A 16,522-nucleotide genomic window follows, 5' to 3' on the forward strand; every position below is an offset into this window, starting at 1 on the left:
GTGTCTACAGAGGTCCAGTTGTGATAGACACGATTCGCCACTGCCAGTATACTATGCTGGTATGCTGTTTTTTTTAGCTGGCCAGGGTAGCTGGTTTAGCTGGTGGCCGATTTAGCTGGTTCCAGGGGCGGACTGGCCTTTGGGAATACCGGGAGTTTTCCCGGTGGGCCGGAGCTGTGCGTGGGCCGGAGGGCCAAAACATCCTACCGGCCCATATTTGTCAGTGTTCCGGCCACACACCCCCAGGGAGTGGCCGACACCCCAATGGGCTGGGCTGTGCCGTTTTGATAGGCTACCTATGTTCTATCTATCAGATAGTTTCACTTTCACATATCTGGCCCGTAGCAGTGAACGATCAGTAAGTGAAGACAAGGTTTTTACCAAATAAAAAATAGATATTTCACTCTAAATAACAAATATTGACCTCATGGTTTGACTAGCTGAAAAGTAGGATTCATCCTCTGTGTACTATAAATATCTGTATAAAATGTCATGACAAAGCATGATTTTGTTGTTGGTATAAGTGGAGAAAGGACTAACTGCAATCCCTGGAGCACTGGTGCAAGAATGGCTAAAGACTATATTAATTTCACCCTGCTGAAAACCGATTTCTTTGTAAAACATAGCACCAAGCATGTCATCTACGGAGCAGAACTCTTTGCTGCAGCGATTTTATGTCAGTTGTATTTTAAGAGTTTGACCTTAGAAAAAACTATGGTGCAGCACCAGAGCAGAAATCTGAAACACTTTGTACTTTCACAGTCTAAAAAGGTGATTTATTAAATATTTACAGACAAACTGCACGCATAAATGTGTCCGATAATTGTATTATTTGAATCAGATCATGTTTCAACGAGTAATTTTGGATGGTAGTGCTGCTCACGTTAGGAATAAACACCAGTAAAGAGGTTTTTCTCCTCTTCCGATCGTTTTAACAGGCTTAAGCTTCTCAGTTGGCAGCGGTTTACACTTCTTTTTGTAACATTATACCAGCTTTCTATTTCTATTTAGACCCTGACACACACATCTCTCACAGCGGGTGTACCGCTTGTCTTGTCTTCGGTGCATCAACACTCTTTCTTCTCGCACTTCACAGTGAATTATCCACAGCAGTCCTACTTTACACATGTTGTTTTTATTCTGTGTCTCCTGCTAGTTTGTATGCTCATGCTAATTTCTGTATTAACAATTGTGTAAACAGGATTTGCCCAAGGGGAAGCCGAGTAAAGGGGGGGAAGGGGGTGAAGTCTAATTAAATCTGACTTTAAATCTATTGTTTTTCTGTTTTTCTGGCAGGAGATGACAATGAAGACTTACTGGTGGTGTTGTATCTGACACCGTAGAACCACTCGGGACAGGGTCGTGACACCATCTGGCCCGCGCTGCTTCGGGGCCAGCAGGTGCCGATGCCATCGATGGAGGTGTCACAGGAGGGCCCCGGGCCTGAAGTGTGAGGACAGAAATGTAAAGACACAAACACGCATTCCTAACATGGCTCGGGACTACATACAGCCCATGGTGGAATCCTGACAATGCTCCAATGATCTTGGCAATAAATCTTGGAGCTGATTAAGCCGTTTGTGTGCACACATTTTAATGATTACTCCTGAGCGTGGTCTCCTGCTGAGAGTCGCCAAATCTATTTCAAGCCCTGTTCAGCTCTTTGATGTAAGTACTTATAATACGAGTTTGGATCAAACTTGTTTCCCTCGTGGGGTAGAACACAACAATTGTGCTTTGTACTGTAGTAACTGCGTAGGTAATCAGTTTCACACACTCACCGCTCCACTGGCTTGTGGCGTTGCTCAAGGTCTGGTTCCAGGAGGCGGCCAGCGACTGTACTGCAACCCAAGATGGAAGAAGAGAATCATCAATAACCTCAATCTCTGTTTGCATACTGAAAGGAGGGCTATGAAAGTCTCATTAGATGCAGCTTAACAGCTACAAAAGGGTGAGCATTAAAGGGCAACGGTAAACACTGGTGACAGACCTTTCCCTGGGCAATATCAAGGCGGTAGCAGCATATATGTATGAAGACATGCCCCTGGGGGGAAGGCTATTAATTCTGCAATAACTCAAGAGGACTTAGATAAAAAAGATCCGGAAATAAGGATTGTTATTGGGGGCAAAGTTGACGCCTCAGTCTCATGCTTTCACATTATTTTGCAAAAGCATGTTTTCACACCTGCTTGTGGTGAGAAATAAATCAAAAGCAACATTTACATTTTAGAAACACCCCCACAAGCAAAACCACAACATCGGTTTGCTTGAATGCCTAAAAGGACATGTTTTATGTTTTTTTGACAAAGAATAATTATTACTGAATTACTTTTCTCCAACTGATCGTGATTTTGCTTGTTATTTAAGCCAAGCAATTATGTCTCCATTAATAAAGTTGTTATTCTTTTAACAATGACCTTTAAAAGGAGAATTTGCAAAAGAAATAAGACGTTTATGACCAGTGTTGGGTAATAAATGCCATTACATTAAAATTCCGTTTCAATAGTCCCAGTCAGGATACTTTCACAGTTTTATATTTGACTTGTTGGCCGTCTTAATGGGAGTTTTATATCTAGTAACTATGACTCAGCCCGTGAAAATGGTTTAATTATATCTTCTATAGTTTTGGAGGAGCTTTCGTCACTGAGAAAATAGCTCTTGGCTTACGCTTAATTTTCAAATATTTTGGCCTTTACCAGAAGGACGTTTTTTTGTTTTAATACTTTTCTTTTTTTACACTCAATTCCAGTGCCAATCGACACCGAAGCTTGTTTTTCTTTCATCTACAAATGTGCTCAATGTAGAGTTTAATAAAGACCTTTGTCTAAATGAAACAGATCCTAAAGATTGATAGTCTCCTTATTTAAATCAGGAAATACCTGATCAAGGAAGATGTTATCAAGCTAAGGACAGAGGGTGTCGTATTGTCATACTGATATTCTGTACAAACTGTGAAGTCCACTGAGACAAATGTAACATTTGTGATATTGAGCTATATACATAAACATTGATTGATTGATTGATTGATTGATTGATTGATTGATCAAGCGGTAGAATTGGATTCTATTTCAGTGCCAGCTTATGATACTTAATTACAACTGTAACAACTGACTCCAAGAGAAACTATTCAACTACTATAGGTATTTGAATCATCTTTTGAGTCATTTCATAAATCAAAAATGGCAAACTGTGGTTGAAGCTTCTCCAATGAGAGGGTTTTCTGTATTTTTAATATTGTAAACTAAATATTTAGGGGTTATTGAACTGAAAACAAAGCTATGAACGCAGACATTTGGTCTGTGTTGGATACTTCTCACTTTAACAGAGACATTAAAAGGACAGAAGATTGGCACCTAGCTGCATCATGACACAGCAATGTGACAGCATAATACCAACATTGTGAGTATGAAACTAGGAGGCAAATAAAAACAGGAAGATCATTACTGGATTTGCATATCTCTCTGGGTGTTTACTGTGGTTCAGTGTTACAACTCATACTGTACTGTACTACTGAATATTATAAAATACATGTTGTCAATAAACATAAGGAGAGTTGGCATTTAGTGGTCGTATAAATGAAGAGACTGAAAATCTATCGAAGCACCAGCAGTGCCAGTAGAGCAACTTGAAACACGCACGGTGTAACTGCCGGCCGTTTTAAAAGCTTGTAACAGTTGCTGTCGTCGTAAACATCGACTTACATGAGACATTCCCGGACAGCATGAGCAGGGCTTCACATGTCAGATTCTCCAAAGAGCCTGAAGGCAGCAGGCTCATGATAGCACACACCTGCAGAGATACAACACACATCAATGAGTCACAAAATCCACAACATCATGTCAAATACAGCTATAGCCTCTTAAACATACAATATGTACATTTCGACTGCTAGGGCTGCCTAAAAAATAACTAAAGACGGAGTTTGTCTCGTGAGGAATCGTGGGTTCATGGGATTTGTTGTCTTCACCATCATCGATCGACATCATCACAGTCAGATTCCCCCAGTGTTCATTGCTCAGGAGGTTTTTACCGGGAGCCGAATTATCCGCAGATGTCTCCTCTCCAAAACAAACGGACCCACTGATTAAAAGCGGTAAAAAACCCTGAGTAAAGCAGTTTTACATAACAAATCAGCGTTTTTCCGACACCGCTCGACAGAACACAGATGTCCCGGAGAGGCTGGGACATGACTGGCCACGAATGTTTGCTCAGCTTGTTTCTCTGAATACGTGAGATCCAAATGTTGAGGATGATTTCACTGGGAGACAAATTATCCACAGAAGAATCTCCTTTTAACAAAACAAGTAGACAAATTGATGAAAAACTGTAAAAACACAGAATAAAGGAGATACACGTCTTTCTCCAATGAGGTTCCTTGCATTGCTTGTGATGGATAAGGTGAACAAACTAGAAGTAACACAGAATAAAGCATTTTTAAATTAAAATTCGGTCTTTCTCAATATGGTTTCTATAATCACATAGTTTCGCTGATAACCTGAGATTTCAAATATTGAGAATGATTTTACTGGAAGCCGAATTATCCACAGAAATCGCCTATTTTCCAAAAAAAATAGCCCAAGTAAGTAAAGCAGTAAAACCATAGAATAAAGCAATCTGACATTAAAATTCAGTCCTTTTCAAGTGTGGTTCCTTTATTCACATTGGTTTTCTCAATAAGTTAGACATACGTCTTAAGGACGATTTTGTTGGAAGCCTAATTATCCACAGTCACAATCCGAAATTTAAGCAATTTGCCCTTGAAATGTGTCTTTTTTCAATGTGTTTCCTTTAAAAACATTGTCTCTCTTACAACCTGAGATCCAAATGTTGAAGACGATTTAAATAGAAGCCGAATGATCCACAGAGCTCACTTATTTTACAAAAAACATGGACCAGGTGAAAAAACCAGTAAAAACAGCAAATAAAGCAATGTGCCGTTAAAATTCAGTCTTTCCCCAATGAGGTTTGTTTGCTCCGCTTGCGTCTCTGTTAAATAAAGATCGAAACGCCCCATGACTAAAACCTTCATCATAGATGTAAAAATAATTTGTAAAATATGTGGCTTGAAATGTAAAAGTTAAATTACAACAAACAAAACTCTTAACACATACACAAGAGGGATGCACTGCCGTTAGAGGCAACCATACAGTATGTACCGTTATCTTGATTCAAATGACCTATTTATCTAGGTCTGATGGAAAACTTTTTGGATACTGTAAACACACAAATCATCTAAATATAAAACATAGTTGTTTTAAGACATTTTCCTGCAGAAAAGTTGCATATACTTGTATTCCCTCACGTGCAACCAATGAAGACGGCTGAATCCAGTTGAAGGTCTCTGTGCCCTTGAGCAGAGGATGCATGCATTAACAACCCCTCACCGCCTAATTTGGAGCACTTTGTAGTGTGTAATCTCAACACTCTTTCATGTTTACAGATACAAAGATTTAATAAAACGTAGGCTCAGAAGTTCCTTACTTTGCCTTCTTCTGCTAAATAAAAAATATTTCAGTTTGGTTGCAGTCGGCCTACTTATCGTGTGTGCAGAGAGGGAAAAACATTTAAATAATGCACATAATTATAAAACTACAGTACAGGGGAGGGTTCATGTGAATGTATCTGCTGCGTCTCCAGTGTGTTTGTGCTTGTTCCCTGCACAATAACAATGTAAGCAAATCATACATTTACACACCAGAGATGAATAACCTCTATTTGCCGGTATTTTAGAGGACAGCACAACTGATCCATTTTTCATCCAAACTTTGACCTTCACTTGATTTCTCGTGACTGCTCTGGGAAAAAGTAAAAACATCCCTTGAATGTGTGCATTGTACTGCGTGGAAACCCTGATCGCTGCTGGCAGCTTCTGTCGGTGCCACTTCATAAGAGACAAAAAACACCACAAAAGGCTGAAACATTTAATTTCTTTAGTTTTCCTGGGCTTCTCGACAGTAGATGACCCCCATCTGGGTTACATGTCGGTGCAGCTGTCCTTGAGTACGGGCTTGTTCCCTGCGGACGGCTACTATTACCCATATACTGTAGCCAACGTTTCTTTCCCTCTTTAAATAAAACATTCCGCCTCAATAATGCAGCATCGGAAACGGTAAACATAAAGATGGAACATAAAGAAGAAGTCTAAATAATGGAAATTCCTGACTTTTTTTTTGTGTTGTTATTAAAAGTATCGCTCTGGAGTGTAAAAAAGAAAAAGGCATTCATAGCTCATGGCCACGGCAGCATGAAATGTGAAATACCAGCAGCGGGGTCACATTGAGCAGAAAGCTACACTGGCCCAGATTGTAAAGAGGAGCTCCTGATGGCTCGCTGCGTCTGTTACACGCTCAGTGAGTCCTGCGCAGGTATCAGGGCACACTGACACACTGTGCTGCGGTTATTAAAGCTCAGCAGCTGATCGACAGGCAGGATGTAAACGAGGATCACACAAACTAATATTCAATCAGCGGCCGGTATTTTCTGCGTTTGAAGAACACGCACATCATGGAAAAATGAATAAAACCATGATGAAGGAATTTAAATTACATAAATCATGGCTTCAAAATGATCATGAGGTTGAATGGAGTATTGTCAACAGAAAAAGCCAAATGTAACCATGTAATAAATAGTTAAATAGTAATAGTTTGATATACTGTGCTAAAGTATTATCATTAATAATGCATCATGAAATTACTTTTTGAATCATTTTGCTACTTGATCAAGAAAGAATAGGCTTTTCAAAGGGGACTTTTTTTGCTCATTTTCAGGTTCGTATCAGTATGTAGTGTCTCTACTTTAAAGAGTTCTTCTCCTGCTGATATTCAGGTGTATATCAGTATGTAGTGCCTCTACTGGGACATGTCTCCATGCTTTAATGTTCAAAAAGCTCTTTATGTTTCTCATACTCCCTGTGCTGCAGCACGTCTTTTCACCCTCTGTCTGAAACCAGAGCCAAGTCTGCTCTGATTGGTTAGCTGGCAGCCTAGTCAACCAATTAGAGATGTCTCGCCCCTTAGGCTATCACGTACAATGTGTTGGGGCGCTTACCAATCGAATTGGTAGTGTTCCATAGTGATGTCACTATGTTACATAAGTAAACTAAGGAGTCTAATGGAGGCGTTTCAGGCAGGGGGGGGGGAGGAGTTGGAGAGGAAACAAAGGGATATAGCCTTTGCAGACCATTTACATGCACAAAGACCTGTATAACCAAGGGTGCACATAACTTTTTTTGCTCTGGTTCTCAAAGGAGCACCTGGAGATGTTGCTTGGTGCGCATCCTTGAAATGAAATAAACCAGACCTTTTGAGGGGTACTTGACTTTATGAACGGGGGGAGGTGCTCTGCGTGAGCACACAGCAGGGTTACTGTGCAGAGCGCATAAAGCAGACCCTTCACGCGATAGCGAGGGGTAGAGCGAGGGATCGCAGATGCCGTCGTGCTCGCGGACGGATTAAAAAAATTAAACCAAAATAGCTCGCAAATTATACTTTGGCGGCCGTTAATATACCTGGGCGGCCCGCCCAAGTAAAGTCTATGTGTCGGAAACCCTGCTATCGTTACCACAGTTGCTTATGGCAACTCGTAAATATCTCTCATTCTCTCTTTTCCTATCTCTCTCTCTCTCTTTCTCTCTCTCTCTCTCTTCTCTCCTCTCAATGTTGGTGCGCAAATCGCCTTTTTTCAAATGATCGGTGCTCTTTTTTGGGTGGGCGGGTGCGCATGCGCACCTGCGCACCAGTTACTGGTGCAGCCCCTGTATTAACACACTACTGGAACAGAGTAAACCCATAAAACATAATAGGGCCTCTTTGAATATTTTTGTTTCGTGAAAGAGATACATGCAGGGTCATGCAACGTAATCTATTATGTAGATCAAGCAAGACATTTTCCAATGATTTTTTTGCCACTATTAAAGTTTGTTTCTTGGAAAGATTCAAACGACTAAAAGTGTATTAGTAATTGATTACACTTTCAATTGCTATTAAAACATTGCCAAAGCTTTAATATTTACTTGATCCAAAGGTTTCTCAATTCTTAATCCGAGAAATCTTTCCCCGCTCAAACCCTACTTTCTGGGTTTTAACAGTTTCCGGCTAGAGCCGTGGAAATTAAATTCCGCGGTCCATTTGGCTTTTGCAGACTTTATGAATAGGACCAGGGTTTTTTTTGGGCAGGTGGAAACCAGCCACAGGCAAGCTTCCCAAAACCTCATGATTATACTAGGAAAAGAGTCAAGAAAGCACGATCCATGGTTAGTGGAAGATTAATGCCATGGTGGATCAGAAACCAATCATAATGTGCTTTGAGCAATTTGCAGATCATTGAAAGTTAAATGTATTGATGTGAGGATGCAAAGTGAGTTTTTTATTGTGTTGTGTGACATTTCCATCCATTCAGATATCTTGTCTCACCGTGTGTGTGAGCCACATGAGTGTGTGGCTCATTATTTACATTTAGTCAACAATCAGACATGACTTTATTCCGCAATATGCTTTTTCTTCTATAAATAAATTAACATCAACTTGTTTGGAAAAAATCTAAATATATTAGTCTATAACATTTGCTGTTCCTTGACAATTTTGCATTCTGGAGGAGACATCCACGTGCCCATCCCGAGCTGGGAGTATACCTTTCATTATAATTATCAATTACGAATCACGTAAGATTTAGATCGAATCACTCTATTATTTCAGATCTACATTCACATCTATGTATATAAAGTACTCCCTGTTCCCTCGGTTTCAATTACTCTTATGGTGTATGGTGTTAATAGAACTCAAGGCCAGTTAAATATATTGCTGATATGATTAATTATGATCAGGTTGAAGTGTTGATGCATTATTGGTAATATGACACTTATTAAATCAACGCGTTAATGATTTAGTAATGGGTTTTAATTATATTTTTGTCAATTATTTTCTTTATTTTAGCAGTTTACAGACTCATTTCCAAATCAGGTGAAAAGCAGTTTGGATAATGTATGCCGTCCTGTTTTCTATGACATCCATCGTGTCAAGAGTGGTTCCTGCTGTGAAAGGCCATGAAACAAATGCAATGCTTTGAAAACACCAAGAACAAGCAGAAAAACTTTAAATAATAAAAAGGATGATCTTGAGGAAAAATCTGAAACAAGTGGATTTGCATTGAAAAGAAAGTGAAATATTCACACCCCAGACTGGTCAGAACCAATGCTTCGATAAGAAGGGGAATAAACGATGAGTCATGTTTGAAGTTGATTCTATATGTTTTGGATGCAAAGATGCAACTCAAGGGACGGTGCACTGATATATGGCTACAGCTGCAGGTAGATGGCAAAAAAAGGCCTCATCATTTAAAGACACCACGCACTGGGACCTAATTCCATTCATGTCACAATAGACAATAACTGCATTTCGTCAACGCATCGAATCCCAAGAAAGACTAAACTGAGAGCCCCTCAGCTAAAATGAAGTCCTAATCAACACATAATGCTGTATTAAACTCAAGTTTTTATTCAACACATCCTGCTGTATCTAAAAAAAAGGCTAATTTCCACTGATATCTGCTGTCCAGCTTGCCGTTTTGTTCGCCATCTCAACCAAAAACAACCCTTGCGTCCCACGCAACTGTCCGCAGAATATCTGGATTCCACACCCAGTCTAAAACAGACATAAGCTCTGATTCGAAAGCGTCACTTATCTCACGGAATATCAAATGATTCTCACACATCCGAACAAGACAAGGCAACTAATTGATACCATATTAACGAATATAACCGGCCAGATTTATCATATTTCCTTTATTTTTATTCTATGTATTAAACATTCATGTTACACCTGTTAACTTTTTGCAGCTGTGACACAGTCACTTCCTCAAACTGGATGAGTAACAGTATATCTAGAACTTAATCTCAGACCGGGAATAATTATCATATTATAAATGAATTAAATATTTGATCACTTTTTTGGTGTCGTTCTAAAGCTTAGGGCGCTGGTGTGCATGACAGAAAATGACGAATCACTAATTGAAATCTAACACATCTGATTTCTGGCTTTACCCTGACAATAAACCTTGGACTTGAGAAACCACAGTCGACATGTTTCTGTCACGTCCTGTCTGTGTGTGTTTTGTCTTGTCTTTTTCTGTCTTTTGGTTTCATGTTTTATTTGAAAAGTCTTCACCCCTGTTTGCCTGTCGTTTCTGCCTGTCTCGTTTCCCTCCTACGCTGATTACCCGATTCGTTGTTCACTCTGGTGCTCCTGTGTTTCTCCTCCTTCTCACCTGTGTCTTGTTTGTGTGATTACTTCTTGTGTGTATTAATTTCTGTTATTCTGTATGTTCATTGTTGGTTCATTGTTTAGTCTATGACTTGTGTTCAACGGGGTAGTGTTCTGTTTGGTTCTAAGTTTGCCCTGAAATAAAGGTATATCTGTTTATTCTGCATTTGGGTCCTGCCTGCTTCACTCACCCTAACAGAATGAACCAACCAGAAATGGACCCAGCAGATGATCCATTTGAGGTGGAATTAAGTAATTTTACCTTTTTTTTGGTTTGCTGCTTTGATTGGTGGAAGGGAGCGTCCAGTGTTCGGCAGAAGAGGGCCGCTCTGGTAGAGGCGCACCGGTTGGCAACAGAGAAACCATCTTTAGTAAAGTTTTTACCTGGCTGGATTATGGACATCCTCCAGACATGTGATTCCCGGCTTGCTAGCCCCCTGCCTCCCAATTCCCAACCTGACACCATACGTCTCTGCCGGGGGTCCTGCCAACCCTATGTCCTGTGCCGTTGGAGGTCCCGCCGACTACTCTCCTGCCGGGGGTCCTGCCAACCCTATGTCCTGTGCCGTTGGAGGTCCCGCCGACTACTCTTCTGCCGGGGGTCCTGCCAACCCTGTGTCCTGTCCCGTTGGGGGCCCGCCGACTGCTCTTCTGCCGGGGGTCCTGCCAACACCATATCCTGTCCTGTTGGGGGTCCCGCCGACACCTGCTCCGCCGGGTTTCCTGCCAACACCGTGTCCTGTCCTGTTTTGGGTCCCATCAACACCAGCCCTTGCTCCGTGGTGGGTCCCACTGACACCAGCCTGGGTTCCGTCCAGGGTCTCGTCTACGCCTGACCCGCACCGCCAGGGTTCCACCAGCTCCTGCCCGTCCTTCAGTGCCCGGTCCCCTGAGTTCCCCAGCCGCGGTCTTCGCCCTCGAGCCCGGCCCCCTGAGTGCCGCGGTCTACGCCCTCGAGCCCGGCCCCCTGATTTTCCAGGCCGCGGTCTTCGCCCTCGAGCCCGGCCCCCTGACTTTCCCGGCCGCGGTCCTCGGGCCCGGCCCCCTGACTTTTCCAGCCGCTGCCTTCGCCCTCATGCCCGGGCCCCTGAGTTCGCCCGCTGTGGCCTTCGCCCCTTTGTGAACTCTGCCTTGCCCCCGGGCCGTCCGCCTGAGACCCCCACCGCGAGCTCTGCCTTGCCCCCCGGGCCGTCCGCCCGAGATCCCTTCCGGGTCCTCCTACCTGATTACCCGATTGTGATCACCTGGTGCCCCTGTGTTTTCTCCTCCCTCCTCACCTGTGTCTTGTTTGTGTGATTACTCTTGTGTGTATTTAAGTTCTGGTTTTTCTGTCTGTCATTGTTTGTCTATGACTATGTTCACGGGGTATTGTATTGTTTTGTTTGTTCTAGTTTAGCCTTGAAATAAAGGTATTATCTGTGAAATCTGCATTTGGGTCCTGCCTGCTTCACTCACCCTGACAGTTTCACTGTTTTCTGACATTTCATAGACCCTATCAAACTAGAAAATAACAGACAGTTGAATCAATAATGAAAAAGCCCAACACCTCGCATCACTCCCATCCATGGGGGATACAGGACTTCTAAATGGAGAGACGCTCCAGAAGGAGTTATTTTCTCCTGCATGGGCGGCCTTTAACAACCTGCCTCGCTGACACAGCCGGCATCATTTAATGAATGCATACATGAAGATGTTATGCACTGTACTATATCGGTATGCTGGCCTTGTACTCCTATGTGTACATCCATCTGTGTTTCTGTGCACTGGCTGTGAAAATAAATATCTCTCTGGGACAATAATCTGAATATGAAGATGAGCTAGGAGAAATAGAGAATAGGGTTACATTTCTGATGTCCTGTCTGTGAGGATGAATTATATGTAAGTGAAATTACCTCCATTTATGATTGTTTTCTGAGAGTGGAGGACAGATGATAAACTTCTTCTATATTGTTTTTGTAGCAGAATTGACCTGCACATTTTGGGGTATAATATTTACAAGTAGTGTCTTATGTCTTTATTTTTGTAGATTGGTCTATTACTATTGTAATTTATTCTGTATTTTCAACATTGTGTATTCTTTCTTAGACACTTTTGATAAATGTAGTGAACTAGAGCTGCAACCATAACTCTTTAAATCGATTAGTTGACTTTAATACAAAATGGCAGAACATTTAGATTTCTGTCTTTTCTCTGACATTAAAAGGCGCCACCTTGGACTTTGAAAAATCAAGGTGTACATATTTCACTATCTTCTGACATTTCATAGACCAAAACAAATGAAAAATAACCAGTAGAGGAATCAATCGTTTTTATCTTATTTATTTTAATTGCTGCTGAGACAAAACAATTTCCCAAATTAGGATACGCAAAGTATATCTAATTTAATCAAATTCAAGATGGGGTAGTAAGACAGCTTGTCATTTTGTAATGAATATAAATGTTGATCACTTTTTTGGTGTCTTGTAAAGCGTTGGGCATGACACGAAAATAAAGAAATAAATCATTCCAAATCTAAATACATCTGACTTACGTAGTGGAATAAAAGGTACAAATATTTCCATAAAGTAGGAGTACTTCTGCACTGTTTTGAAGTATGAGAATTTCTATGTCATGTTACCTAAAACTCCCGCTTCACTACATTTTATTTTACTCTACTGTAGCACACATAGTATTTATTCCTCTTGCACTCGAGAAAATATTTAATTGTGCAGAGTACATGTCTACGCTGGGGCTATAGATAAGCAATATTTTAATTATTTTATTCATTATCATAAGAATTGTTTATATTTTTTACAAAAAGGGAGGATTGTGCTTTCTGATTCTGTGTCTTTTCACATTGTGTTTGCTACATGGAAAAGATTCATGGCAATAGCATTTTTGTTATCTTTAAAATCACACACATCTGAGTATTTAAGAAATACTGAGGGACAAGGGCCCTTAAACAATGAACCTCAGTCACATGTACTAATTTTACCTTTTGACAGCATCCCAGCAGACAGGTGATACACAAACAATGGGGGGGGCACGAATAGAATGCAGGAGGGATCTGAGAGAAGGCTTCAGAGGATTCTTGACTATTCTTAGTGCGGCTCCTCACACACACAAGAGGTAGGAGGAATTAAGTGATTCACCTCAGGCTGCCACTCATAGCAACATCAGCATCTGCACCACAAGTCCAGAACAATAATGACTGTCAGGGAAGCCTTTCTCAACAACTTAACAATGTTAATTAGACTTTGCTTTGAGGGATCAAATATGAGAACAGGAAGTGGAGCAATGCACTTGCTGCACTAACACTTCTAATCTCCAGTGTCCCAAATCCGGGTATTTTAGCATCAGCATTTGAACCCCGCGTCCCATGAAGAGGAGGCATCGTGTCACTTGGGATGTTTTTCTCATGCACTGTAAAACCCATACAGCTACATGTCTGTTTGCTTACGCTGAAACTCAGCCTTCCTTCTCCAAAAGCTTTTAGTTCAGCACATTTAATGGGTATTATGATTTTTAAATAGCTGCGAGATGGAGAAAATATCCAAAAACTAACATCTGGATGTGATGCTGATAAATCCCTTCGCATCAAGATTACACTCTGCTGAAATCCTGCGAAGAATAAAGATCCAGTTGTTTTTATTAATCTATTTTAATTAAACCGCAGGCTAGGGTTTTAGGATATAAAGCCAAAAATAACTTACCTCAAGCAGACCGAAGCATTTGCGACGCATTTCCAATCCTGTATTTTTCACATAATGTTCATGTGGGACGTTAAATGTCTTCTTATCACTTTAAAAAACAATGTTTCTTCACTATCCCCTGAGTCACTTGTGAAAGTAGCACGATGTGTGCAGAGAATGTGATGCTGCTGCTGTGGGAAATGTCACTTCTGTCAACAGAGAGAGACGCGTGGTGAGAAAGAAACCTATCAGGTCTCCAAAATATAGCACAGATGATCCATTAAGACGATTCTTCTTCAGGTGAGCAGCTTCCCTCTCTTTTCCCTTGGTTTCTCTTGAAATTAAGTCATCGAATCCACCTTTGGAGAGAGAAGCGCACCATCACACAGAAACCACGGTGCCCTTCACAGCTGGCCCCGGACCAAAAACTCCCTTTGCATGCGTTTTTCTGTTCCGCCGGCTACACCATCGTGTCCCACCGCTTCCTATCCGGTGTGTGAGTGCCGGCTGCGCTCCGTGCTCCAGATCATGTCGTCGACGCACCGCCCACGTTGTGCCATTTAAACCGGGGTGTGCTACGCGACTGAGAAATAACTAAATTCCTCATCCCGGAGTTAATTATGCAACGTCTCTACGCGGTTGCACATCTTAATCCATAATCCCTTTGCGATCTAGACGTCACTGCTGTGAAAGTTAGACGACGGGAGTAAATTGATTTTGGAAAGAGGAAAGGATCCGCGCGCATTACAGAAACTAAGAGAGGCTTACACAGGAAAGGGACCCCTGTTCTCCAGCTGAATTAGTGCCAAGATCAGAGTTGACTGATTTGGCCGTGAGCAAGATGGACAGATGGTCACACTGTGTCAACACAGTTCAGAATGTCTCCCCAGAGGAGGCAATTTCAAATAAAAAATCCAATGCAAATCATAAATTTCAACGAACATGCCTGTTAAAGATAGACTTCGAAATGAAATGCTTTCAGATTAGTGCTGAATCAATCGATCAATAAATAAATCAGTCAGTCAATCACTTAATTTAATGACAGTTAGGAAGCTCTGTGTGGTCCCACTTTAGACCTGCTGGTTTATAAACTCATTAAAGGCATGAGAAAGACATTTCCACATTTTGGACTCTTTAAAGATAAATACATTTAGATTTATTTGGCCACAAGGAGGCAGCAAATAACAATGCCTGACGTGTTTTGGACTAATCTCGTTTTTGTTTACATTAGCAAGCCTCGCTAACACTCAGAGCTAACCTGTACTGAAAAGCACGTGTTTAAAAAGCAGGAAATAAAAAAAGGAACTCACCTTGTGATAAACCCGCAAGAGAAAAAACATTTGAGCTCCATACTGTTTTCAGAAATAATCCTTGATGTGGTTTAGAACATGATGGTGTTTTATCACAGCATAATTTAACTTTATCTACGAAATCTAAGAGGATAGCCTACAGTGGGGGCGGGGCCCCATAAGGTCCGGGGCTCCCCCGCACTGCGGGGGGTGCGGGGGCCTCCACTACGCCACTGAATATATGCCTTAAAATAGCATGATAGGTGCACTTTAACATAATCCTCCCTTTTTAAATTGATGTGATGAACTTTGACCGAACAATTCTTTTGTTATACATTAAGCTGATACTGAGCAACAGGATACTCTATCTCTATCTGTCGGCTGTTTAGTGTCACAGCAATCACTTTGAATATAAGAATGTAAATACTGAGTTAAGAGAATAGTCAGGGGATTTGGGTGATGGGAGACACATCTATGGAATCAAAATTTCAATAGCTTACCATTAAATGACGGATATACCTTTCTGTCTGTGATGTTTTACAAATCAGATATTAATTTGTAGAAGTAAAACATGAGAAATAGTATAGCAATATCCTGTAAAATCATGTAAAAACATGAATAAAAATACACATCTTCAGATGTTATACATACATAAGTGTCCTACACTAATAGTACAAAGTTATTATTAGTAAACTGTGTGTACCTTGTGTGCACCGCCTAGTGGTTAAAGCACGTTATTGAATTACTTTTGTTGAATAATGTAATTTGATGAAAAAAATATTAAGAGTACATACTTTCATAGGGAGAAAGTAGAAGGTCAATGATAGAAATATAGAATATAAAAAACCAAGAACATACTGTGATCTCTACAATAAAACAGTTTAGTGCCGGATGTAGAAAGATATTAATATGAGGATGTGCAAAACAGACAAACTAATTAACCTTTATTAACACATTAAAGAATACTTTAGGTTAAGCACTTATTTGAACTGATAGTATACACATTAATTATACTCTTATGTATGTAGATAGTATAAGAAATGTGCATACGACAGTTTAATGGTGGAGGTATACACACATATTGATAGATGTCTTTTAATGCACTGTTGAGGAACCTGCGACCCAAGTTTTTCTTCTTCGACCTTGTCAGGTATTGAACATTCAATAAATAAAGAGCACAGAATTATTAAATATAAAACACAGAATGTGTGTGATTATACTAAATGATTTACAAATAAACACCACTGCATATTTACAACTGTTACACATGCTGATGTAACGCAAATGTTTCCAACTTGGGATCAAT

At 40.7% G+C, this 16,522-nt stretch overlaps 1 protein-coding gene across 1 annotated transcript; it reads right to left on the bottom strand.

The window, feature by feature from the left end:
- Nucleotides 1–1,270: 1,270 nt before the first annotated feature.
- Nucleotides 1,271–14,460, bottom strand: LOC104959905 (corticotropin-releasing factor receptor 1-like). Its single transcript, XM_010787818.1, has 4 exons — nucleotides 13,949–14,460; nucleotides 3,702–3,789; nucleotides 1,782–1,841; nucleotides 1,271–1,443 (listed from the first exon to the last, which is right to left on the bottom strand). Exons 1-4 carry the CDS (start codon nucleotides 13,976–13,978, stop codon nucleotides 1,271–1,273), a joined length of 351 nt encoding a protein of 116 aa, XP_010786120.1. The 5' UTR covers nucleotides 13,979–14,460.
- Between the last annotated feature and the right edge of the window lie 2,062 nt (nucleotides 14,461–16,522).

This window comes from Notothenia coriiceps, unplaced genomic scaffold (genome assembly GCF_000735185.1).
Source record: "Notothenia coriiceps isolate Sejong01 unplaced genomic scaffold, NC01 NC01_scaffold00031322, whole genome shotgun sequence".
In the NCBI taxonomy this organism is placed as follows: Eukaryota; Metazoa; Chordata; class Actinopteri; order Perciformes; family Nototheniidae; genus Notothenia; species Notothenia coriiceps.

Bases quoted from the DNA above. Each gene is read 5' to 3' on its own strand.
- LOC104959905 (XM_010787818.1), bottom strand. From the start codon at position 13,978: ATGCGTCGCAAATGCTTCGGTCTGCTTGAG. The intron at 3,790-13,948 runs GTAAGTTATTTT...GTATCTCTGCAG, and splicing joins AATGCTTCGGTCTGCTTGAG to GTGTGTGCTATCATGAGCCT. The intron at 1,842-3,701 runs GTAAGTCGATGT...CTTGGGTTGCAG, and splicing joins GCTGTCCGGGAATGTCTCAT to TACAGTCGCTGGCCGCCTCC.